The 24,560-nt window shown below is 38.7% G+C and overlaps 1 protein-coding gene across 4 annotated transcripts in view; it reads left to right on the top strand.

Annotated features, from left to right (window-relative positions):
- LOC128165077 (phosphatidylinositol 3-kinase regulatory subunit alpha-like) overlaps positions 1 to 23,711 on the top strand; it is a 43,639-nt gene extending 19,928 nt beyond the window's left edge. For 2 of the 4 annotated variants that reach the window (XM_052829283.1, XM_052829282.1), the window contains exons 3-18: positions 5,178 to 5,243; positions 5,664 to 5,711; positions 5,950 to 6,053; positions 7,132 to 7,266; positions 12,647 to 12,727; positions 14,547 to 14,601; positions 15,927 to 16,058; positions 16,298 to 16,396; positions 16,501 to 16,611; positions 16,957 to 17,034; positions 17,205 to 17,339; positions 18,037 to 18,232; positions 19,474 to 19,942; positions 21,804 to 22,045; positions 22,203 to 22,613; positions 22,736 to 23,711. In XM_052829283.1, the coding sequence (XP_052685243.1) occupies positions 5,178 to 5,243; positions 5,664 to 5,711; positions 5,950 to 6,053; positions 7,132 to 7,266; positions 12,647 to 12,727; positions 14,547 to 14,601; positions 15,927 to 16,058; positions 16,298 to 16,396; positions 16,501 to 16,611; positions 16,957 to 17,034; positions 17,205 to 17,339; positions 18,037 to 18,232; positions 19,474 to 19,942; positions 21,804 to 22,045; positions 22,203 to 22,613; positions 22,736 to 22,961 (2,588 nt within the window). In that variant the 3' untranslated portion in view covers positions 22,962 to 23,711. Of the gene's footprint in view, positions 1 to 3,325; positions 3,528 to 5,177; positions 5,244 to 5,663; positions 5,712 to 5,949; positions 6,054 to 7,131; positions 7,267 to 12,646; positions 12,728 to 14,546; positions 14,602 to 15,926; positions 16,059 to 16,297; positions 16,397 to 16,500; positions 16,612 to 16,956; positions 17,035 to 17,204; positions 17,340 to 18,036; positions 18,233 to 19,473; positions 19,943 to 21,803; positions 22,046 to 22,202; positions 22,614 to 22,735 lie in introns of those variants that run through there. The other 2 variants (XM_052829285.1, XM_052829284.1) reach the window with 2 other exon arrangements.
- Positions 23,712 to 24,560: the final 849 nt, after the last annotated feature.

A 24,560-nucleotide genomic window follows, 5' to 3' on the forward strand; every position in this document is an offset into this window, starting at 1 on the left:
AGAATGTACCACGCGAATGTACCGGGCGCTCAAGTCACCATCCTCTGATTAAACCTCGCGGCTGTGTGTGTCAGATGACAAAGACAATGCTATTATAGGCACTGATTCTTCACAGGAAAGGATGAAAATAGATATGTCATTAGTTTTAGAAATGATATGAGTTATATGTATAATATTAGCACTGACATCCAGTAAAATGGGAAGGGGTGTAAATGGATTTGTTATCTAATGGGGTCTTTGCTTTTGCAACTTGAGGAGGACAATCTCTCACCCAGTGACCCATTTTTGACTGCGGCTTTGATAACAATCACTCCTGTATTACAATGTGTACTTTGGGGACCAAATTGTTAAGAATGGTGAAACTTTATCATTACAACATATATGAACATAATGTTTATAGGTCTACAATGAGCCAAACTATTGTCATACTAGAAATTTGTTCATTGTAAAAGAAGCGATCTCAGAGTTATTTCATAATATGGGCTTTAAGAATTATGAATACAGGTTGCTGTAGGTTTATGGTTGTATGCCTAATAAAGCTTTCCAAGATGCATGGTATAGTCTATAAGTTATGTATCATACAGTTTGTTACTGGTTTATCATTTAATCTAGGTTTCTGGGTTGCCTGAATTGGTTTAATACCTAATAATGTTTAGCACAATTTGTTGTAGATTCAGGGCTGTAAAATGTTATGAGTTCTCTCCTCTGGGTTGGCTGGATTGGATCAGCCTTCTTATGATCAGGCTGTAACTAGATCACAGAGGTCCTCAGTATCATTAATCCTACAGTCCAAGCTGTCAGCGTCTGAGTCATTGTTCTGCAGTTTGCTGTGATTATAAAGAGTTAGAAGGCTATTGATTTCTCAGAAAGAGACAGGCAAAGGTTATTTATAGGGCACTAGTGCAAGCTCTTTCACTCAGAGAGTCTGCAGGGGCATTGCATACAGAAATCGTAGGTCACAATACACACAAACATATAGTCACACAATACACAGAAATAAGTCTCAAGTCACAATGCACAAAAGTCTCAAATAACAAGACACAGAATAAAGTCTTTATAAAGCCACAATACACAGAAATAAGTCTCAAGTCACAATGCACAAAAGTCTCAAATAACAAGACACAGAATAAAGTCTTTATAAAGCCACAATACACAGAAATAATTCAAAACAATTTACAAGTCACAAGACTCAGAAATCTAAAAAGTCAAAATACACAGAAACAAGCCTCAAGTCACTGTTTACAGAATAACTTATCAAGTCACAATTCACAGAAACAAGTCTTAAGTCACAATACACAGAAACAAGCCTCAAGTCACAATACACAGAAACAAGCCTCAAGTCTCAATACACAAAAGTAAGTCTAAAGTTACCATACAAAGAATAACTTATCTAGTCACAATACACAGTAAAAAGTCTCAAGTCTCAATGCATTGAAATAAGCATGAAGTCTCAATACACAAAATTATGTCTCAAGTCACAATACAAAAATAAGCGTCAAGGCACAATACACAAATAAGCCTTAAAGTCACAATACACATAGAATAAAGTTTGAGTCAGAGACTCGGAGTACTGAAAATAAGTCTGACTCAAGTCACAATACACACATTATTCTAGACAAGTCACAATACACAAAATTCAAGTCTAGATTAAGTCACAATACACAGAAACAAGTCTAGATCAAGTCACAATACACAGAAACATTAGGTTAGATCAAGTCACAATACACAGAAACATTAGGTTAGATCAAGTCACCATACACAGACACATACACACAGTATACAGACCAGAATAATTAATTTTGAACTTAAAACTTAAAAGACAGTGTATTAGAGATTTTGTTTTGTTTTTAATTTAGTCAGATCAAGATGTGTTTATTCTCTAAAACTGACCTACATATTACCTAGACATGTGTCAGATATCTCTATCTACTCGACTTATATGATAAAATTTACCTTTGTGTAGGTGTCACGTGACTTTCTTTATCTCTCTTCCAGATATTTTACATAAATGTATACAGGTGTCAAGTTTTTTTTTTATCAACCTGATTTACATTGTCTGATTTCTTTATCTACCTGACTTACATTTTACCTGTGTAGTTGTCACTTTAATAAGTTTACCTGATTGATATTTGTTTTACCTGTGTAGAAGTGATATTTCTATATCACACATGGTAGCTAACATAAATTTACCTCCCTAAATAATGTGTGACAGAACCTGTAGATGTTTTACTTGTTTAATTGTCTTGTTTCTATCTGCCTATGAATCAAAAATTTACAGAGTTAAGTTATTTTTTAGTTTCAATTTATTACTTTTATATCTCCTTTGTTTAAGTTTTTTTTTATATCCATCTACCTCATGATTTACATATTACCTACTAGTGTGTATTTAGATGTCATATTTTCTAAATCTTTTTGACTTACATTTTACCTGTGTATATACCAGGTAGATGCCATTTTTTCTCAGTCTTCCTGACGTACATTTTAACCTGTGTAAATTTCATGCAAGAGTGTCTTTGGGACTTATATTTTAACAGGGTGATTTACTAATCTAAATGTCATTGACATTCCTAATGGCGCAATAGCTGTGTGTACCTGAGTGTGATGTTTTACCTGAGTGATGTTTTACCTGTGTGGATGACCAGGTGACTAGTTCGGTGGTGGTCCCCGTTAATTGCGATGTTACAATGTAGGACAGATTCCCTGTAGTCTTTCCTGATTCCAGTACACACTCATTGGTTGATTTATCATTAGAAGAAGGAAGTCAAGACCAGAAGATGCCTAATGGCAAATTTCTCCCAAGGATGTATTTTTGTGTGTGTGTTTGTGTGTGTGTGGTATTGGAAGTTTGCAAAAGAGAGAAGGTGTTATGATAATTAAAAATAGACAAAAGAAAAGTGGTTCCAACGCTCAGCTGACAACATGCCTTACATTTCTCTTACAATGTAGAAGAAGTACCGGTAAAACTACAGCAATGCTGCAATTTATCAACAATATCCTGTACCCTCACAGCAACAACTGCTGTACATTGGTTTTCCCTTTATTGCTGTGATGTAATACACAAATAATGCATGATTAACCTACTTGTAAAGGACATGTACTGGTTCTAAATATAGCAGGAGAGCGACCTGTTACTGAGCCTCAGATTCCTTGCCCCTCAGGCTGCTTCAATACTGCACCCCTGCAGTGCTGTATAATTGGACCTTCTGGTTGTGTATTGTGTCTTATCTTATGCATGGAGAAAGACATGAAAGAATTCCCAATATAATCCAGGAGCCGTGTAACTGGGTCAGTGGGTCACTGCGATCTAGGTTAGTGGAAGGCTTTCCAGATCTGCAGTGTGTGTGTATGTGAAAGGTTCGGAATAAGGAGGGCTAGAGGCAGAGGTTTAGTAGGTATCTGATTCTGTTAAGACTCTAGGAATAGGTTGTACTCTGCCTGTTGGTGGGACTCCGCTATTGATAGGCTTGGATTTTGTTCCACCTAGGACAGGACCCATATATCGTTTTACTACAGACAAAACTTGGTAGGTAGGTGCTCCTCTGTGCTGACATTGTAGAAAAAAAAATATGGCATACAAGGATATAACAGTCTTTTTTCTCATTTTTAAGATCAAATTTAGTCTTTTGTGATACTTTTATCAATTTTTTAGCAGGATTTTGGGGATGTTTCTAAAAAAAAAAAAGAAAGAAAGAATCTGGCATTTTTACGCCTTGATATTTACTAATTTTTATATTTTATGTTAAATATTAATGAATACGTTTAGAATTGTGTTAATGCAGCATTAACCTGTACTAAAATAGGAAAGCTATTTAAAGTGCTCTTTAGATAGTGCATTGAATTGTGTTAAGTATATGATAGGATTATTGAAGGCTATTCCAAGTTATTCAGCTCACTGACAATGGCAGAATTGTCTTAGTGCGGAAAGGGGCAGTATCAATTAAGAAAACTGTTAGGTTTTTCTGCTGAATTTTTGTTATTGATTTGTTAACATCTGCATGCATTTAATTTTTAAGACTGATTAGGGTGCATCAATTTGGTTTTCTCTCTCAGAAATCAGTATATCATGCCCCCCCCCCCCCCCCCCCCCAAAAAAAAAAAAAAAAATTTAAAAATCAAAAACATTTTTTAGCAAAATATCAAGATCAGTGAAATTTAATAAAACAAATTATTGCAACTGCCTATTCTGAAGGCCAGTTAGTTCTGTAGATATAATACCACACACAAATACTTCACTTCTATCAACACTGTATAAATCGGATCATCCGTGGATTTGCAAGTTTTCTTTGGCTCAAGATGGGATCAGACCATGATGGAAGGTCCATGTCTAATATCTGTCTATAAGTTCTTAACAACTAGTCTATGTATAAACTATTTCTGAACAATTTGTCCAAAATCAAACAATTTTTTAATTAACTTTAAACCCATGTATAACGTATTAAGTAAGAAGTCCATTTCTATGTGTTAATTTTAACGGTAGTTCTTAAATGTCTGAGCTATTGCTTGAGCAAGGGTCTGTTTGAACTACGATATTTCTTGAACAAATTAATCCTGTTTTAAATATTTTTTTTGAACAAGGCTGTCTGAAAGTCTAAACAATTGATCAAAACTACTAGTATTTCTTGATCAAGACCCTTTCAGAACTCTTTTTTTTAATGAAACATGCCTGTGTCTGAAACACAGTGTTTTTCTTGAATTATACTATAATTTCTCAAATAACATGAACAAGTCTTCGTCAGGAGCTCAGTATATTTCTTAAACTAGTGTATGTTCAAACTTTGCCTTTAACAAGCCATTATTTGAACCACAATGTTTTCCTTGAACATTAACTTTTTGCTTTGTTCACATACTGTCTGTATGCATGGTCCAACCAAAGTGTGTGGTTTGTTAAGCAATACCTTGTTTCCTCCCCGACAAGGTTAATTGACAGATTCAGCATTGTTTGAGTGCAGTAAGTTGATTGAATCACGTAACCTTTATGTACTGGACTCCAACTTTCACTGAAGGCCTCATCCTTTACAAAGCTGTCAAATCATTTCAACACATCTAATTTCATGCAATATAAGGCATGAAACCTGAAAACCTGTCTGTTACAAGGTGTATTGAATGCTATTTTCTAAAATGCTATTTCTTGATACGGAACGCTGTCTAAAATATAATTGTGACTTTTATGGTTACAGATTTGCCCAAGATTCCTCATCGTTTGGTGGACATTTATATCGTACAGCCCGTACTCTGTCATCATTGTAAGTTCAACCATTTTATTTTTGACATCAGAAATGATGAGAAATTCAGTCTGAAAAGGTTACTTGAAAAATTTGCATTTTCTAATTCAGCAAAATTTCATTATTTTTTTTCAAAGATTGATTCATTAGAATAAATGGAAAATTGGATGCCTGCATAATTGGCAGTAATTGATGTGCCATTTACATATCAGACAAAAAATCAAACGATACTGTAAAGTTCTAGATGGCTAAGGTGATAAATGTATAATATGTATTTGTTAATGTGTTTGCTTTAGGGTTTTAATTACTGTAAACAATATAGATGCCCATGTACTTACTTCCCCTGAAAACAATACTGTATGAGACTTAATACATGTACTGCCTTTTGGCAAACATTTGGTGGAGTTCATTAATAAGCTGTGATTTTGGTTTTTTTGACAGGCAAAGATTACATGTGGGGATGTGGGCAGATAGGCAAAAAATGTGAAGGTGCGTATCATTTCACAATTTTCGTATATAATATGTTCATGTATATAGGATCAGTTTGTATATGGTACAATTGGTGTATTAATTTTTATAAGAGATACATATGTCCATGCACAGATTTAAGTTTAATTGTACATAGAGTCAGTCTATAATGTGACTATTGAAAGTATGGAGATTCTTCCAGCACTCTGATTCTGTGTGGTAGCATTGAGGGTGATTTGCTGGTGTTTTCTATTGGCAGGCTGTGGCCGGTGTTGTCACACTAAGTGCTGGAGTGCCCCAGAGAACGCTCATTGCCAGAGGGAGCGAGAGACCAACGCCCCAGTCACCTACGATAAAGAAGTGGTAAATATCTTCTCACCCCCAACCCAAACCCTCCCCCCAAATCCTGAAAACCTTCCTCACCCAACCTTAGCATAACTCTGTCAAACTGTAACTACTTATAAAGAACAAAGAATAATCCTTAATTAATCAGTGACCCAGCCTCACCCCCCACAACCCCCCCCCCCCCCCCCCCCCCCACTAAAAAAAACAGTTTATCCACCTTCACTTTTACCTGTGAAGGGCCAGATATAGAGTACAGTGACCGTGGTGCCAGTCACTGACCCCAGGGTCCCTCACCAGGTGTGCACACAGGTAAGAAGCACCCCACAATTTGACCATGCAATGTCAGGGACTCCAGATAAGGCAGTCATAGCACACACATGTTAGGAGAGGAAATTGAGGGAATCCATTAAGAGCAGCTTATCAAGAAGCGCTTGTCAAGGTGCTAGAAACTTGTCACAATTATAGAAAAGAAAAAAAACCTGAACCATTTTTTTGATGAAGATTTAAGGAACAGCCAGACAGTAACGACAAAATAGAAATTTAAATCAGAATTCTGACATTATCAGTTTACATGTTTATCATTCAGAATGACCTGTGTAGGTTTTTACGGAATGACTATAAGTTTATTCATGCTGTGACCTGATAACTCACAAACGGGAGATGTCAGACCACAAGGTTTTCTGAAAAATGTTCCATGTGCTATGATTATGCAATGATTCTAAAATCTGGTATTTGATGTGTCAGATAGGGGGTGATGCAAGCCAGGGCTCCGCTCTACAGTTCTGTGTGTTTCTCTATCCAGAGTATACCGCAGGCTCTCTTGTTCCCCCTTCAATGACTAGGGCCCCCAGCACTTGTCCACCGGAGCCCCAATAATTTCCTCCCCCACTTACAAGCTCAGAATCAGTAGATTGTTATCTCCTAGTCCTTTAATGCATATTTTATGTCTAAGAGTTTTGGTCCATTATGAATGTGTGACTGGGATTTCTATTTTGAGGGGGCAGCAACTCACTCAAGGTTGTATAATGAATATGATTTATACGCTACACCTATCTGAAGTGTTTGCCGCTAATTTTTCACTGCTTTTTTTTTGCAGCCGATTGAGAAGTGGAACTGCCGTAATGTGGTGGACCTACTAGCCAGTCTCAATCTATACAGATATGCCCAGCTTTTCAAGGACCAGGAAATTAGTGGACGCAAGCTCAAAACGATGAGCAAGGAAGACTTACAGGTCAGTACCACGGTTGTTAGATCGGGAGTCTGTTGTGTTGGTGGGGAGACAGTCGCCATGTCTGTCGCTGCATGGTTGGGTCAGACTCTATGTTGAAAAGTTAAAATGGGAAGATTTTGTTTTGCGTATCAAATTCAGCTTTAATGCTCTAAACTTATTTAATGAAAGTACTTAAAATATGAAACTGATTTCACATGACTGAGTATTTAGACCTTGTGTTCTGTGATTGTTGGAATTTTGAAAAAAGAAAAAGATTTTGTCTTTTGTGTTGTCTGGAGACTGAATCTTCCCCCTTAGAACTTATGATAGTGATCATCAAAGAAGTCCCCATCTCCTGTATAACCGTAGGTTACTTCTGCTTAGTGGAGCTGTCTCATTGGCTGATATATCAAACTCAGGGCCTCGACTGCTCTCTAGTGCAGGAAGGTCCATTTCCTGGTGCCGCCATGGCAACAAGACAAATGTCTGTGTGTACAGGAGTTTGTTTCAGTATTACCCTGGATGCTGACTCCATTAGCGCCTAGCCTGTCGTGCTTTCTACAGATTCAGTGTACTACATGTACTTGTATTTCCTGTGTATGAAACATTAGAAAGCCTTTTTAATGAAGTTCCTGTGCAAGATTAAAGATACTGAAGTCTTGTACTAGTGCTAATTGATAAGTGGTAAATCTCTTGACTTGTTCTAATAAGTGAACTTTGATTTGCTCTTCTCTTGGTGTCATTGACGACAAATGGTGACTTCTGTTGCGTTAAGTAACAAGGTGTAAATTGTCTGTGGTTTATGACAGGAAAAGTTCTCCTGGCCCCAAGTGTCGCTGTAAGAACAGCAGAGGAAATCAGAGCTTAGTGCCACACCTGGGGCCACTCACAGGGCCCTTCAAAGCAGCTATAAAAAGGTGGGGCCGGGGGGGAGGGGGAGCTTCCACTGCACCTATTGAAAGGGGGGTGGTGTCTAGCTGGTTTTTCATGGGTTGAGATGTGGAGGTAGTATTGTATAACCTATTAAAAACTTGTGTGTCACTCCATTACAGTTTATTCCAATAATTGGTAGTTGCCAGTTCAGACACATTCTTATTACTACAGCAGATTTGTATGCATGTACTTAAATAAGAAAAAAAAATCTGCTTTTCCGCAACAGGGTGAGCAATGGTAGATGAGCCGTTAGACAGCTGCAGGAGAAAAAAATGTCAAAGGAAGTTTAAATTGATGATCGATTTTCCTATGCTCTAATGATACGTCTCCATAACACAGAGGAATTGTGACCCAGTGTCCTCCGGATAAACTCTGACCTGGGGTTATACTGCCTCTAATGTCTCTAGGATTCAGCAACAAGGATCATAAAGAACATCTAATGCAGCTATTGAATGCACTGCTCAGGGGAGAGAGAGAAAGGAGATAGAGAGATGAAAGCAGTCTCGACTGGAAGTCCCCACTGCTGTGGGGAGGTGCTTTGTACTCTTGGTGCATCAGCTGTACTCTGACTCATGTAGTCTATCTTGTCCATCATTGATACATACACACTGATACTGCTTCACATGAAAACAGAATGTTTGAACTCTGATAGAATACGATGGAAATTTCATGTGTATTTATTAAAACCTCATTCTAAAAGTCGAAACGTTTTTTGTTGAGAACACAGTAACCTGTGCACCAGGGATGGGGTAATGGTAATTTGTAATGGTAATTGAGTGTAATTAATTACAAATTTTAATGTAATTGAAAGTAATGTGTAATTGACCAATTTTTCAATTACATGTAATGGTAATTTAATTAATTAATTGAAAAAAAGGCATGTAATTCCAATTACTTTTCAATTACTTTCAATTACACACTGATGTACATATAAATATGAAGCTGTCCACTACCTATTGTTCCCAACACTATCAATGGTACAAGATCAAGTTAGGAAGAGTAGTTAAAAAGCATTAAACTATTATTATATATATCATACTAAATATTTTTCAGAATGAATTTTTTTCAGTGATTCAATATTTAATCATAAGTTTCCCAAATTTAATTAAGAACATGTATTTGATGATTTGCTTGATCTCTTTTTTTTAAAATACTTATTTCCCTTCTTAAAATTGGTGTCAATCATCATCGAGTTAGATTAAAACATCACTGTTTAATTTACGAACAAAATCAGTGTTAAATAAACTATCAAGTCATGCAGCCTAAAATGCATAGAGCTCAAATGCATGGCTTCCAAGTTTTTGATGCCTAACATGTACACAGGGTGTGTTCCCTTATTGCAAACATTTGATAATTAGGTAGAGGACAACAGGTGTGAATTGTGTTTTGATAACAAGTATAGTCTGCCCTCTACCTGAGATTAACCTGTACTTTGGCATTGTATTTACAAAGAAAAAAAATAGGGTATAAAAATGCAAAGGAGAAAGTTTTCATTTAATAGTTTTGCATGCAGGAAATACTTGAGTTGACATGATAGGTGTAGGTTAGGGGATATGACTTTCAAATGTTTATTGAATATTAAGGTGGTATGAGACACCTCCATATTGTGACTACTGGTACCTGCGTTTTAAAATAAACAATAAAACCAAATTTATATTTTTTCTTTCCAAAAATTGTTACTTATCAAAGTAGTTAGCAAATTCTCAAACAGTGTCTCAAAGTATTTTGATAATGATGAAACTTTATTCACATTATAGACATACGTCCTTAGATGTTTATGTGTTGTAAATAAATCATAGTTTTATTAAATTTTTATGAATTTCAAAATGTAATTTGTAATTTAATTAATTACATTTGCAAAGTAATTGTAATTTAATTAATTACATTTGAAAACTCTTGTAATGGTAATGGTAATTTAATTGAAGAATTTAAGGAAGTAATTGTAATTTAATTAATTACCTTCCATTGTAATTGACCCCATCCCTGCTGTGCACTACCGTACCTTTTACTACCATTCAGAAATGGTCCATTTTCTTTTGCTTTAAATTGATACACCCAGTCATTCTGGCTAAATGTGAAGATGTAATGCTCCAAAAGCAAACCAGATTCAATATTGCATCATAGAACACAGCATGAAGTCCTGAAGAGTTTATACTGCAAGGGTCTACAACCTCTTCTGCATGTGCAATATAAAACAGTTTAGTCAGTCTGGAATATATTAGTAATAGGGAAAGGTAATTTAGTACCAATTTTTGGACTATTGTACCAGTTTTATGAGACTCAGGTTAAACGAAAGGACTCTAAAATATTCTGAACAATTATGGAATCCTGACAAAGATGCATGTTGTCATGACAATTTAATGTTCATGGTGACACCTGCAAGAAAAGGTGACTCCATCCTGTAGCTGGCCAGCTCCGTCCCCGGGGCCAGGCTCTGGTCTCCCCGTGGACCAGCACCTGTCCCAGAGCCCTGACCACCTGTCAGCCTGGCCCGCAGTGACCACCTGTTCTATCAAATGGTTAAAAACCCAGGGACCCTGGTGACCTCAAGTACGGGGCAGGCTCTTTAGATCAGCGGTGGGGACTGATTTAGGGGCTCTTAGCTGATGCTGGGGATTGATTCTCTTGGCACTGAGTGGCGTGTATGAGATTAGGATAAAAAATTGTGGCTGAAATGGGCATCCTGACGCACCTGTGACCCGGGCCTGTGACCTATATTCCCATGTACTGACTGACATGGAGAGCCGTAGATTTCTATAGGTATGTCTGATGCCATCTGCTCAGAATAATACATTAATTTTGAGTATTGTCTTAGTTTGACATCTGATATACACTGCCATGGTTTAGAAGGGTCTAGACAAAGGAACCAGGAACCTTTACTGCAAGGGGACAGGGATTGAGTTGAGATATCATGGCCGTGAAGTCTCCTGGCAGTGAGTATCAGGTAGACATTGTATTCTGGGGTGTGGGATCTGATGCAGAAGATAAGAGGAAGGTTGATCAGTTTTATTGTCCTGTAAGGTTGTATCTACAAAGTAGGCTTTATCTCTCCTGTAGGTAGATTTAATTCCTTGGATCTTAATAGGGCCGGGGTACCACCATCAAACAGACGAAGGTTCTGTCAGGGTCGTTATTCTAGTACTACAAGTCTTTGATGTTTACCATCTCACTTAAGTCAGGCGATCTGGAAACCATTCATGAAATGTACTCACACACTTACACGAACCTGGAATTACCGGTTCTCAGAACGAAGAGTGATATTGACTGGTGGCCTGTCCAGACACATGAAGGCCCACCAGCTAGTGCGTTTGCTTCTCTTCCCGGTTTCATTCGTACTTTGGCCTCGGGCCAAAATCTTCTTTCAGGAGGTTGGAGAGAACATGGCTCTGGAGGGCTTTTGATCTGTTGTTCATAAAAGCAACTGTACTTTAAGAGATGGGCTTTTTATTTGAACTACTTTATCTACTCAGTGTACATTACGTTCATAGGAAGTTTGGACTGACTCAGTGGACAGATTCCAACGCCAAGAAACATTTTGTCTCCTCGCAACTAGATGTTTTATTAGCCACTTCTGTAGAATTGTTATATATATTTGATATATAAAGCCATCTTATTGCCACAACAATACAACACTCTTAAGATATAAGAATAAGGGTACAAGTTCAGACTTAGTGATGGTTAAAAAAAATGACAAATAGACAGATGCATGCTGGACAAAAATGTGTAGGGAAAAGCTTAAGCCTTCAACCTACTATTGCATATACTAGCTTAAGTTGTTGTTTGTTATGTTAGTGCATTACAGCTATCCCATTGCACAATGAACCTAAAATGAGGATAGATTGATTCCTCATAGTATAAACTTCCAACCAGTTAATTCTCCCTTACAAAGACATATCTTTGTCTCATTCTGTGAACCATTGCTACTTTAGACTGAGTTTTCAGATGGAATTTGAAGTCCTCTGAGAAATCATATAGATTGATATGCATCAGGATTCGATAAATTTATGGTGTTAAATTTTGTGTAATTGACATTTTCTTCTTCAAATTGGATCTTCAGGATTTGCAAGCTTGATGACGTTAAATAAAAAAATCTGTTGAATCTGCAGTGTATAAATTAGAAAGCTGACTTATTTATGCTAATATTGTTGATCATGCAAAGAATACCAACTGTATACAGATCAGGTATTAATATGCTTTTTGTGTTACTTGGATGATCATCATCCGAGAACAGACTAGCATAAGTCAGAATTTGATATTAATGGAAACTTTGAAATAATCTCAATTCATTTTCAATGAAATAACGCATCAGGTTTGCATGACTAGTTGTTAAATAAAGAGAGAACGATTAAAATTTATGGCTCAAGTAAATGAAAAAATCTTAGATATATTTTTTGCGGAATCTTTTCCCAGTTTGTCGAGTCCTGCTCCGTGGGTGTAGATTGTAACTGAGTCACCCAATCTTTTACAGAACCTGGGGATCAAAGACGAGTTCCACCAGTCGGCCCTGTTGGTTTGCTTTGATGAGCTGTGTGGAAGAGATCCCGATGAGGTAAGATATAAATGTAGTCAGAATTACGTGTATACAATATTTAGTCAGAATTATGTGTATACAAAATGTAGACAGAGGTACATGTCTACAATACGTCAGAAGTATGTGTATTCAATATGTAGTTAGAATTACGTGTATACAATATTTAGTCAGAATTACGTGTATACAAAATGTAGTCAGAATTACGTGTATACAAAATGTAGTCAGAATTACGTGTATACAAAATGTAGTCAGAATTACGTGTATACAATATTTAGTTAGAATTACGTGTATACAAAGTGTAGACAGAAGTATGTGTATCTCATACCTCTCCACCTTCAGTTGTCAGTTCTAACATTAAAAAGAATTCCAGTTGCTTTTAGTCGATGCTTATACCTCACTCCATTATAATACCGGTTTATCTATCAATTGAAGTCACTGATGCAGATTTTCTCCTGCACTCTAGTGGATAATTTATGGCTCTGTAAGAATAGTGGGTGGGGTACCTTGTCATTAGACAGAGTTCTGCCGTCAGTGGAGATAAATGAAATCACTCCGCATGAATTTTGCCATCTTTACAAATGTAGTGAATAACCATTGATTTTTAGGACAGCTTTAAATGTAATTGTATTAGATGTTAATATAGAACGAGTAACCGAAATTTCTAAATAAAGGATTATTTTTTTAAACTAAAAATATAGGCCAGATATTCCCAGTACTTGGTCATAATTTGGTAATTATATTTTAATCTGGATGAATCTCAATATACTTTTTGTCATTATCTTGATAATTAGAAGGAGTAATCTAGGTAGCTGGTCGGTAATTCATTTCCCTCTGTGCTGAGAATAGAACTATGCAGGCACGTTATTGCTGACAGATTAGGCCCAGTAAGACATAGGATTATGGGCCCTCCCTCCCTCCCTCATTAATGTTGGGTGATCTGTCTACTCAAGAATAGCTGTCATCAAGTCACTCTTCTAATTAGGTCAGCACTTGATTATTAATGACCTACAGGGTGGTACATAATCCATTACCCCCTCGGGCGGCCCCACAGTCCTGATCTAGGTCAATAGGACAGCAGTGATTGTTCACTGTAAAGTGCTAGCTAATCAATAAAACCTCTGCCCCTCTCTCCTCGCCATGTCCAATGTTTGCTCAGGGTATTACAGAAACAAGATTTTGACCCATTTAGTGTTTGAACCATTTAAGCTTTAAAAAAAGATAAAAGAAGTAAAGCATGTATAAATAAGAATTGAAACCACACAAAGGAAGTAGATTTCTCCTGGGGCCTCATGTAGCGCTCTGTAGGCCTTTTTACATTTAACACTCAGGTGAAAAGCTGGATTTTACCTATGTGTGTGTGCCCATTTGGCATACTGACAAAGAGTTGCCACAGCTCTGCAAAAACCTGACCTTTTTCTCTTGGCAGCCAGCCAAGTATATTATTGTAGCTGTAGAAAATCTAGGTTAAGCAGAATGGCCGCTGGTTGGCTGAGGAGCTGACCCAGATAGTTAGTCAGCTGCGAAGCGCTGCCGTCTAATGTTCATATTATCAGCGCGAGAATAGAGAGTAGCTTGTGCTGTGTTAGTGTGTGTGTTACAGTTTTACGGAGGATTTCTATTTCTGTTCGATCCCTGTGATTTTATTATCATTCTATATGTGTATATTGGAGTAACATTGAATTGATGAGATTGGAAATATTTTGGGGGTTTGAATTTGGTGTGCTTGAGATCGACTGTGTGGCTTGGTGGATGGGTGAGATACACCATGTATGAATACACTCCGCCGGTGACCACTTCTTGTGCCACCCCATGTCAGTTTTGTGATTTCTATACACAGCAACCCTATGCTACCAGCCTCCCCCCTCCCGGATCGCAGTGCCTCGACATGGAAGGTAAGGATTCTCTACTTAGTCTTCAAATCTCGTACTGTTGCATATCAAAGTCTTCATGAAATTCAAATGAATCCTCATTAAAATCCCTATAAAACACATTGAATGACTTTTCTGTTTATGGTTTCTACATGTGATTGGTTTGATAACATATAAAAAAAGAAAGAATTGGAAGTCAAGACAGACCGGTGACGCCATTGAGCCTATGGTCGGTTGTTCACCTTATATCCTAATCATGCTGTTCGCCTGGCATTCAGAACTTTAAAGCCAGGGCAATGGTTTCAATACTGCCAAAAAAATATTTAGGCTAATGTCACTTAATCCTTGCTAATATCATAATATCTTGAACTAATTTTCTTTTTGGTAATAAGGTGATGTTAATTTAACTAAGTCGTCATGCCTCAATCAGTTATAGTGTGAATTTTTTGAAATCTTTGCTTGCGTAGACACAGATTGGCATGTCTGTGAAGGAGATGCTGGCGCGACTCTGCCCTTAAAGACTCCTCCTCCAGACACAAGCTACAGAGTACTTGACATTTTGGGGGGGGGGGGGGGTGGGGGGGTTTCTCCTTAATGAGTGAAACATGTTTGAGTTAAAGTCGTTTTGAAGGAAAAAGTACACAGATTTGTCAGTTTAGACAAGGTAAAATAATTCTCCAAAAATTAAGTATTATAAGCAGAGATTTATAGTTTCCTAATTAATAGATCAGTTTACACAAATAAATAAAAATTATTTATTAACGATTTAATTGAAGTGAATTTTGAACATTTAAGAAGTCAAACAGAATTCAGGTTTTATTCTAATGAATTCCTGTGCGATGCCAGAATTAATGATTTTGGCCTCTGTGAATTGGGTTATGACTCATAAATATGCCAGGCACTTTGAATGTCTGACGTAGACTGCGTATATTTATAGATTTATTATTGATGTAAAGCAGATAAATTGTACCTATTGTAGGAAAGTTCTGAATGTCAGAAGGTGCTAATGAAATAATAGATCAGATCTTTATAACATTGGCTTTGAGGAATATGCCACTGAGGGTAATCACACATAGTAATGTTCAAAAATGTAGAAATATGTACGTATATAATGGGCATAAAAAGCAGCATCAAGAAAAACCCCTGATACTTCGTTACAAATGACAGGAAACTTATCGGTAATGAAAATCTTACAAGTTAAAGAGTGAGGATGTAGAACTACATCCATCCTGTGTTAGGTGAACTGATTCTCCTCGTTAGGTGAACTAATACTCCCCAATTAAAAAAGCGAGCCACTGAGCTCTGTTTGTGTGAGATGATGATATACAGAGTGGCCTTCCTTGTTTCAGCCTCTGGATGCGGTGGGGCCGGGGCCTCTGAGCAGCACCGCCTGTCTGAGTACAGCTTCTCCTCCATGCAGCGGTGCCACCTTTGTGACAAATTCCTGTACGGACTGATGCGACAGGGACTGCAGTGTAGAGGTAAGTCAGCTAGTCACTAATCCACACCCCTACCAGAGAAATATATTTTCCTTTTGACCCAACGTTCTTGATTTCTAAATCTTGAAATTGAAGCAACAAAGAACCATTTACTTGAATGTAAAGATGATCTATAATCAGTGTTTATAACTGATGATAAGAAAAAGCGATTATGTGAAAAGATGTGGCGAAGGATTATATATGTGTGGGTGGTAAAGATATTTTTTGTTACTCCTGCACAGATTGTGGAATGTGTTGCCATAGATATTGTTCAGCAACCCATCCAACGGACTGCAACGTCCCCAAGTTTGAGAGACTTAGGAGACCCAGTTTTTCTCAGAGTAAGTGGCCCTGTCTTGTTATTGTGCAGTCATTGAATGGATCAGTTGTATATAAGTGTGTCCTGACTCCCATGTACTGTTATGTCTATGATTGTTTTTGGTAGATTCCAGTTTTGGGGCGGAGCTGACAGAGGAAGTACCAAAGTCTCAATATGGGGCTCCCTGGGTCATTGTTAAATGTACAGAAGAGGTGGAGAAGTGGTGCCGGAATCACCGTAAGTAACAGAAATGTGTCAACGATATACGCCCACACAATCATCTACAACTTCCCCCCACCCCCACTTCCCAAAAACCAAACACAACCATACCTGTACCTAGAGAGCAGTGATAGCTATTTTATTCTAAAAATTCACAGCTTTCATATCCATCTCGCCTGAGATCCTATTTGAAGGAATCCAGACACACTAAACACTGTATGGCCTATCTGTTCATCTGCAAACCCATCACTGGAGCTATAGCAATGTGCCAGATAGGATTTAAAAAAAAAAAAAAGAACTTGAAATTTTGTTTTTTACTGGCTCCATTAGTGTACATAAAAACAATGCTCTTTTTTTTAACAGAAGCTGAGTCTTTGAGTGTATACAGAATGTTTGCCAAGACAGAGGAGATCAATACAATTAAAATGGAATTCAATATGGGTAGGTTTACTGGAGTATTTAGGTCATCGTCCAATATTACTTTGCAATATGATATAATGCCAGGTTTTCTGATCAGAGAATGAATTGGTGCCATGTGAAAGCATGTGTATTAACGTGACCAGCTATTGTGCCAAGTGTGAGAATATTGATCCATTTTTTTCTGGTTACAGTGGACGACCCTTCCCAGATAAACCTGAGCTCACACAACGTCCATTGTGTGGCGGGGGTACTGAAGAAGTACCTGAGGGAGCTCCCGAACCCGGTCATTCCCGTGGAGATGTACCAACCCTTCATCCAGGCAGCGAGTGAGTGACCTAGTTAAAGCATAGTTATTGTTGGCAGAGCTGGTTATATCTCCTCATCTTTGTCTGTTGTTCTATCTAGACCAGCAATTCGTGGTTCTAATGGTTGACACTTTACTCAAATTAAAGAATCTACCTAAAAAGGGATTTTGTGAATCAGCTTATGTAATACATTTGTGTATGGATACTATTTCCATACATTGGGTGGGGGGTTATTGAGAATTACCTATCAGTAACTGACCCTACTGACCCCAGACCACACAATGTGAGGCCCTGTGTGCAGTGAAGCGGACATTATGTAGACCTTAGAAACCCTTAAATCACTGACAATTCTGACACTCGCTGCCAGTCACAGAGAGAGAGAACAAATGGAACTCTTCTATGCAAATTCCTAGAGCAGCAGGGTTTTTGTTGTTGCCTCAAAATTCAGAAATAAGAAGTCTCAAGCACCAATAAAACTCGGCTACACATGTTCACCGAATTCAGCCGGCAGTTAATCTAGTAAATCATGACATGGAGCAGTGTTTTCTTTGTAGTTTTTAAAGTTTGGCAGGTGCCCTACAAAATCAGATTGACACAACAATGCTTGTTCACCATGTCAGGTGAACAGGGAAAGAATACCTGTCTCTAATGAAATGTGTGTCCCCCCCATGACTGATTACGCTGCAGGAATTTTTCAAATTGATTCATTAAATTCCAGAAAACCCGAGCACACGAACGCTGTCGGACCTGATCGAGGGGCTGCCCCGGGACCACAAGTCCACACTCCGCTTCTTGATGGCCCACTTCCTGCGGCTGTGGCAGATCCAGCATGAGTCGGGGGTGGCGGACGGACTGGACAAGCTGTCCCACGTCTTCTGTCACATCCTGCTGCGTCCACCCTGGGAACGAATCATGTAAGTATCGAATCAAATACTCCTCATGTAAAAACAGACACAAATAATGACGGTAAAGAGCCTAAATATGAAGGGCTGTCCATGACTGCACAAGACCGGTATTATCACATTAGTAATAGGCAAAAAAAATGATTGTCCAAGGCTGGTGTATTCATGTAAGTAATGAGCCAAAAATTGAATGTCTGTACATGACTGCTTTAGACATGTGATGAGTTAGGTAATAGAGAACACCCAGGGGACAATCATCGCTGGAACAGTGGAAGGTTGGGAGTCCTTGCTTCTGTACACTTCATTTACATCATTCATTAGAACTGAGTTTAGTTGATCAGAAAACAAGGGGGGTTTTACAGAAAACAAGGGAGGAAATTAAAAAGTCAGTCAAATTCTTGCTTGTTTGAAATCCAGAATTCAAAATAATGATGTGTAATGATTTAAATAGATCACATTAGAGCACAAAAATTCTTGGCAAAAAGCTAGTGAGGTAATAGAATAATGGATGGGGGTATTTTTATCTGCCTCTTTATTAGATCAGTGATGATTTTTAAGCCTCATTTAGATGCACATTACTTAATTCTGGAAATGTCTCGCATACTTCAAAGTTCTAAGTGGGATAAATTGAACGCAATTTCTTTGATCAATCTGCTTTGTGCTCTGTTAAAGCATTTAAAAAAAATACACCTTGTTACTCAGTCAGCCATGAATTAGGTCGATGTATTGTGCCCTGCAGGTAGTAAACCTGCAAAAATTCTACCAAGATAGTCAGGTAAAGGAGAGTGTCTGGTAGACAGACGCCAGCCTCAGACTGTCGTCTCCGCTGGCTGGGACCAGAGCTAGAGAGTCAATCAGAACCATTTTAACAAGAGCTTGGACTATGGGTAGTTGTGTCAAACAGCATTGTGAAGTAGGAAAGTCTATTTCATTGCTGGCAATGACTACGCAATCTGTGTGTATTTCCTTTGAAAACAGCAGCATTTTCAACTTGTTTTGATGCAAGAAATAGTTGCATCCTACCGAAAGTCTAAAGTCTTGTTAAAATGGCTCTATCTAGATCTACAGATATAAATTATCTGTTCTTGTGATTACATTGATCAGCTCGTGTCGCCATGTATAAAAATAACACTGGCTGTTGCTGCAGTCATGTGATCTCCTCAAAAAAAGGAAGTAAGCATCAGTTTTGCTTCCCAGTTGTCCGCTGTTGACAGGGAAAGTCTCACTCAGAATTGTTTGTTCTGTCTTTTCAGAGAGATTGTGGAAAACACCAAACTCCACATAGAAATATTTGAAGATTTGCTCAAGAACGGCTCCTGGGGTGAAGTTGCTCCTCCCTCACCCCCTCCCCCGCAGCCAAGACCCAAGTCACCGCTACAAGACTCACCCATGTCTGCCCAGGAGAAACTGAAGGAGGCAGAGTGGTACTGGGGAAAGATTTCCCGTGAGGAAGTGAATGAACTCCTTTGTGATAAATCGGATGGGCATTTCTTGGTGCGGGAGGCTACTACTCCCGGGGACTATACCCTGACCCTCAGGAAAGGGGGAACCAACAAACTGATCAAAATCTACCACAAGGATGGGAAATACGGCTTTGTGGAGCCGCTGACATTTGATTCTGTGGTGGAGTTGGTACAGTTCTACAAGAATACCTCACTAGCTATATATAACAAGACTCTGGATACCAAGTTATTACACCCCGTCTCCAATAGGAACCAACAGGTGGGTAGTCATCCTGATAGTCCACCCCGCCCCGCACATTCTCTGTGTCTCTGTGAAAGTTCTTGTATGTGTATGTAGCAGTAGGGACTTATCATCTTGATGTAACAGGAGAAAAATATTTCTTGCATGAAATAATCTTTAATTTTCATAATTGGGGAAGGTAAAAAATCTCATTAGCAAGTATAAAGAGAGAAATGGTCTGGTTTATGATCTTGTTTGGGAGAGCTGATAGCAGTGAGCTGATTTAATCAGGGGGTAAGATTATGCTGTGTATGATGAATGCAGTCATGTAGGAAGACTGAATGATTTGATGAGGAAGGAAACTCCGACAATTCTGGTGAAGTTTATGTTCAGTCTCCCTCAAGAGGAAACCTGAATTGTTTTCTGTAAATGATAATCAATAACCAACAACTGCAGGTCCCAGCCCCACAAATTGAACATGTGTTGAACATGGTAATGATTTGATGACTGATATAAGAGGTGTTCTGATTGGTTAATTATCACCTGGTGTCAGCAGATCAGCAGGTAGTGGGGTGGTCAGCCAGTGATAACACCCAGACAGGGATTAGTGGCGCTGACCTACTTAGATACCACAGAGCCCACTTCATGTTATCATATCATATCACTCTGACCTCTGGAGAGTGGGGAGCTTGCCCTGAACTGTCTGTAGCATTAATACTTGTCTATTAATGGTCCCTAGTTTTCTGGTGAACTATAAGTGGGTGATTTACAGCTTCAGCTTAGGTTACATTTCATTCAGGGTGTAAAAGTAATTCAATCCCCTGAAACTAAAGCTTAACTTAGCTGTGTAACAGTGTAAGAAGAAAATCCCTGGGACAGATTTTACCTGTGTATGTCAGACTACTAATTTGTGGCTTCTTATTTCAAAATATAAATTTGACCCTCATTTCATATTTATATATGTCATTGTCACATTGGTGAAGAAAAGTACAGTGTATAGAAGTGACATCAGCTGAGTATATAAAGCTGGCCCTCATTAGCATACCATTACTGGTCTGTGCTAGCGGCTGTCTTAGACAGAGGGGATGCCATGGGACGGGTTCGCCTAAGTCAGGAATATTCCAGGAGTCCACAAAGGCGCTTAATTAATAAACTGATTATGAAATCAGCTCTGTCAAAGCCCAGTGACAGCTGGCAAAATCTGAATTATTTCTACACATTTAAAAAGGGCTTCAAATGATTTATTAATCATTTTAATTCTAGTAATTCTGTTTTCTCTTTTTAACTTTTATTTTCTGTCACGATGAAGACTATAGATCAGATTAATTCTCTGTCTTTGTGTAGAGAACTCTAATTATAAAGTGATCTTTTTTTATATTCCCTATTTCTAGTTACTGGTTTAGAGTTGTCTTACATAATTAGAAACCACTAAGCATGTCTGACTACACACACACTGTAGTTTTAGATAGAGTTGTGTATGCTGTTTTTTAACAGTTGATGTGAGAAGGGGGGATTCAATGGAGGGGGAGGGGATAGAGATCCATGAGGGCGAGAGCTCAAGGGATGGCGATTCTAATCATTTTTAGCTAAGGTTAAGTTGGACCAATATAGCAGGAAAAAACAACAGGTGCCTGTTTAAATAAGGAAGATTTGTGGTTCCTGGTTCTGTAGGGGTTAACTGGAGAAAATACTGATGTCCTAAGGGTGGAGTGTTCATGTAAGGGGAGGCTTATTTTGTGTAAGATTAAGTTTGAAAATACCGGAACATGTATTTTGCACATAAATGATAAAACACCTGTAATAACTCATCTGTACAACAAACACCAAGATAGATAATTACATAAATGTAAATGTTATGAATGCTGATAGCAGTAGAGTAATAGTTTGTTTATATCTATAGGACGGGCCCTCATTGGTGGACAAGACGGAACTTATGGAGAAGTTGAAGCAGGTTCACAATGAGCACCAGACCAAGATGGAGGAGTATGACCGTCTGTACGAGACTCACTCCAAGCTCAACCAGGAGCTACAGCTGAAGCACCAGGCGCTCGATGCATTCAAGGAGACGGTGATCGTGTTCAAGGAGCAGATGGAGCTACACCGGCGCCACCACGGCGACGTTCCCGTCCAGGAACTACAAAAGTAAGAACTGTAACTCTGACACATACTGTCTTACAGGGTGTATAATTAAATGTAACTCCAACACCTGCCATCATATCATTATAGAGGGTTAATGATAAAATGTGTTACTAAAGTGTCATTCACTGGGTTTTTATATGCTGAATTTTTCACTTTACAGATTAGGAGAAAATTACGAATTACTGAAAAGTCGTTGGCTCAGTATACAGGAGAGTAAACAGGCCCTGGAAATAGACATCAACAAGAAGACGGTGCTCAACCGCTCACTGATCAGCGACATGAACAGTCTCCGACCCGAAATCAAGCGGCTCCACAAACACCGAGAGCAGATCAGGAAGCTCCTACAGGAAAACGGCATTTCCATGGAACATCTGGACGACATCCTGGAGAACCAGCCCTCCCAGGGATCGGAACCCGGCCGGAACAACGTCAAGTCCATGAACCTGTGGTACGTGGAAGTCTCAAGACACGATGCCGAGAACCTGCTCCGAAACCAGAGGGACGGAACATTTCTAATCCGGAAAAGGGACGATCCATCAGACCCCAGCAGCAAGAACGCCTTATCCATTGTGTGAGTATCAAATGTTTTAATGAACTGTTATCAGATTGCAAACTGAGATACATGTACAATCAGTAAGATGTTGTTTGGAATTTATGATTCTAATTTTGGTTATATATGTTTTTCATCTTCAGGTGCAATGGAATTGTTGGACATTGTAAGATCTACCAGAACAACAATGGATGTTATGGATTTACGGAGGGAAACTTGGACAAGTCGTCATTGGTCGAATTAGTGGATCACTACAGCCGCGAGTCACTGAAGGAGCACAATCCAACGCTGGACATCCGTCTGTTGTACCCGGTGTTTGAAGGGCACGATGACAATGCTGGGGTCTATCTCCACATGCAGCACGACTGAGCACACTGCCAGAGACTGCATAATCCACCCCAAATCCTGCAGCACGCAGGTGCTACCCAACTTCTAATGTCTTTCATTGTTGGTTGACCTACCAAGGGTCACCACGACAACTCGAGTATTTGTGCTCAGCGAATCGTCGCAGAATTGACATAATGGCAGTTTGTGCTTAGAATTTATCTGGGAGTTGCTGCGTTCAAAAATGTGATATGATCCAAAAGACAAAAAAACATACACAAGATGTGAGGAATCAAGTGCTAGTCAAATAACGTATAAATGGCTGACAGATTGGTGTGCGTGATTTCATGGAGTGACAGAAGTGTGCGTGCTTCCTCTGGAAAACGGGGAATTTTATTTACATTGAATTTTTTTTATATCAATTCAGCATTAAACTATCCATTATTCTACGTTTATTGTGTCAATATTCATACTGGACTACAACACAGGGCTGGGCCTACAACAGTCAAAGACTGGCACCGGCCCGTGTCTCCCCCTAAAAAACTCTGGAATTACCCCCATCTACTGATACTAAGACTCATCTGGTCTAGATGCAGTGTATATTTTATCAAGATTTTATTCTTGTAACAAGTGCTGTTATTCGCCGCCATTGTTAGTGGTCCTCCGCGGACCGGGCTGTTCATCATCCTGTGTAACACTAGGCCATCCTTCTTTGTTGTATATCATTAGTGCCATCTGGTGCCTGTCTTACAGAGACACCTGCTGGTCATAATAAAATTATGTGCTTATAAAGAATGGTCTTGCTCTTCTCTTTCTGCATTACACAATCTTAACTGTGTATGGATGTACTTATTAATAGAAATGAATTTTACATCTGAATGCAATGTCTGAAGTAAAGAAAACGTGCATATTTAATAATGTAGGCTAAGCCTTTATTTTCGTTAAATTACTATTTTAAGACGTTCAGTAATTGATCAAGGAATCTTTTCAATCGAAACTGTAAAAAGCTGAATAAAGTGCAGTGGTTAAAGTATTCATTAATCAGATTTATATTAATCTAGTGATAAGAGCAAAAGAACTGTGATTGCAATTCTTTACTAAATCATTGCTATAACATGTTTAATACCCTCTATAAAAGTAAACACATGTATTGCAAGCACTGGCAGCCCCATGAACCATGTGAAGGACAGCTACATCTGGTTTGTCAGCTAGCACTGTAATTTGTGTTTGTGGCCCCCTGTAGACGGACGGACGGCGACAGAGGCCTGACCCCACCGTGCGGCCGGTGCCTCTGTCCCCCACCGTAAGGCCCGTGCTGTATGTGCCGGGCGTCTGTGGTTGGTGTACTGACTTTAATGCTTACTTCCTCTCCTAACGGTCGCCATCTCACGACCTGATGGACATAACGGTGTCATTCAATGGCCAATAACCCGCTCCATGTGGGCGTTTCCTGACGATCAACCACCACCATTACTAGGCAAAATGTAGACGCAGTAAAGAGACTTTACGACAGGGCTATTTGGGGACCACTCAGGTGGTACGGGCTCTGTGCAGATTTGTACTAAGTTTATTGTACTCGGTGGAGCTGTTAAAGGAATGACGTCACTAGTACATCGCTACCTGTATAGTTTAGTTTATCAACTC

The sequence above is a fragment of the Crassostrea angulata genome, chromosome 10, assembly GCF_025612915.1.
Source record: "Crassostrea angulata isolate pt1a10 chromosome 10, ASM2561291v2, whole genome shotgun sequence".
In the NCBI taxonomy this organism is placed as follows: Eukaryota; Metazoa; Mollusca; class Bivalvia; order Ostreida; family Ostreidae; genus Magallana; species Magallana angulata.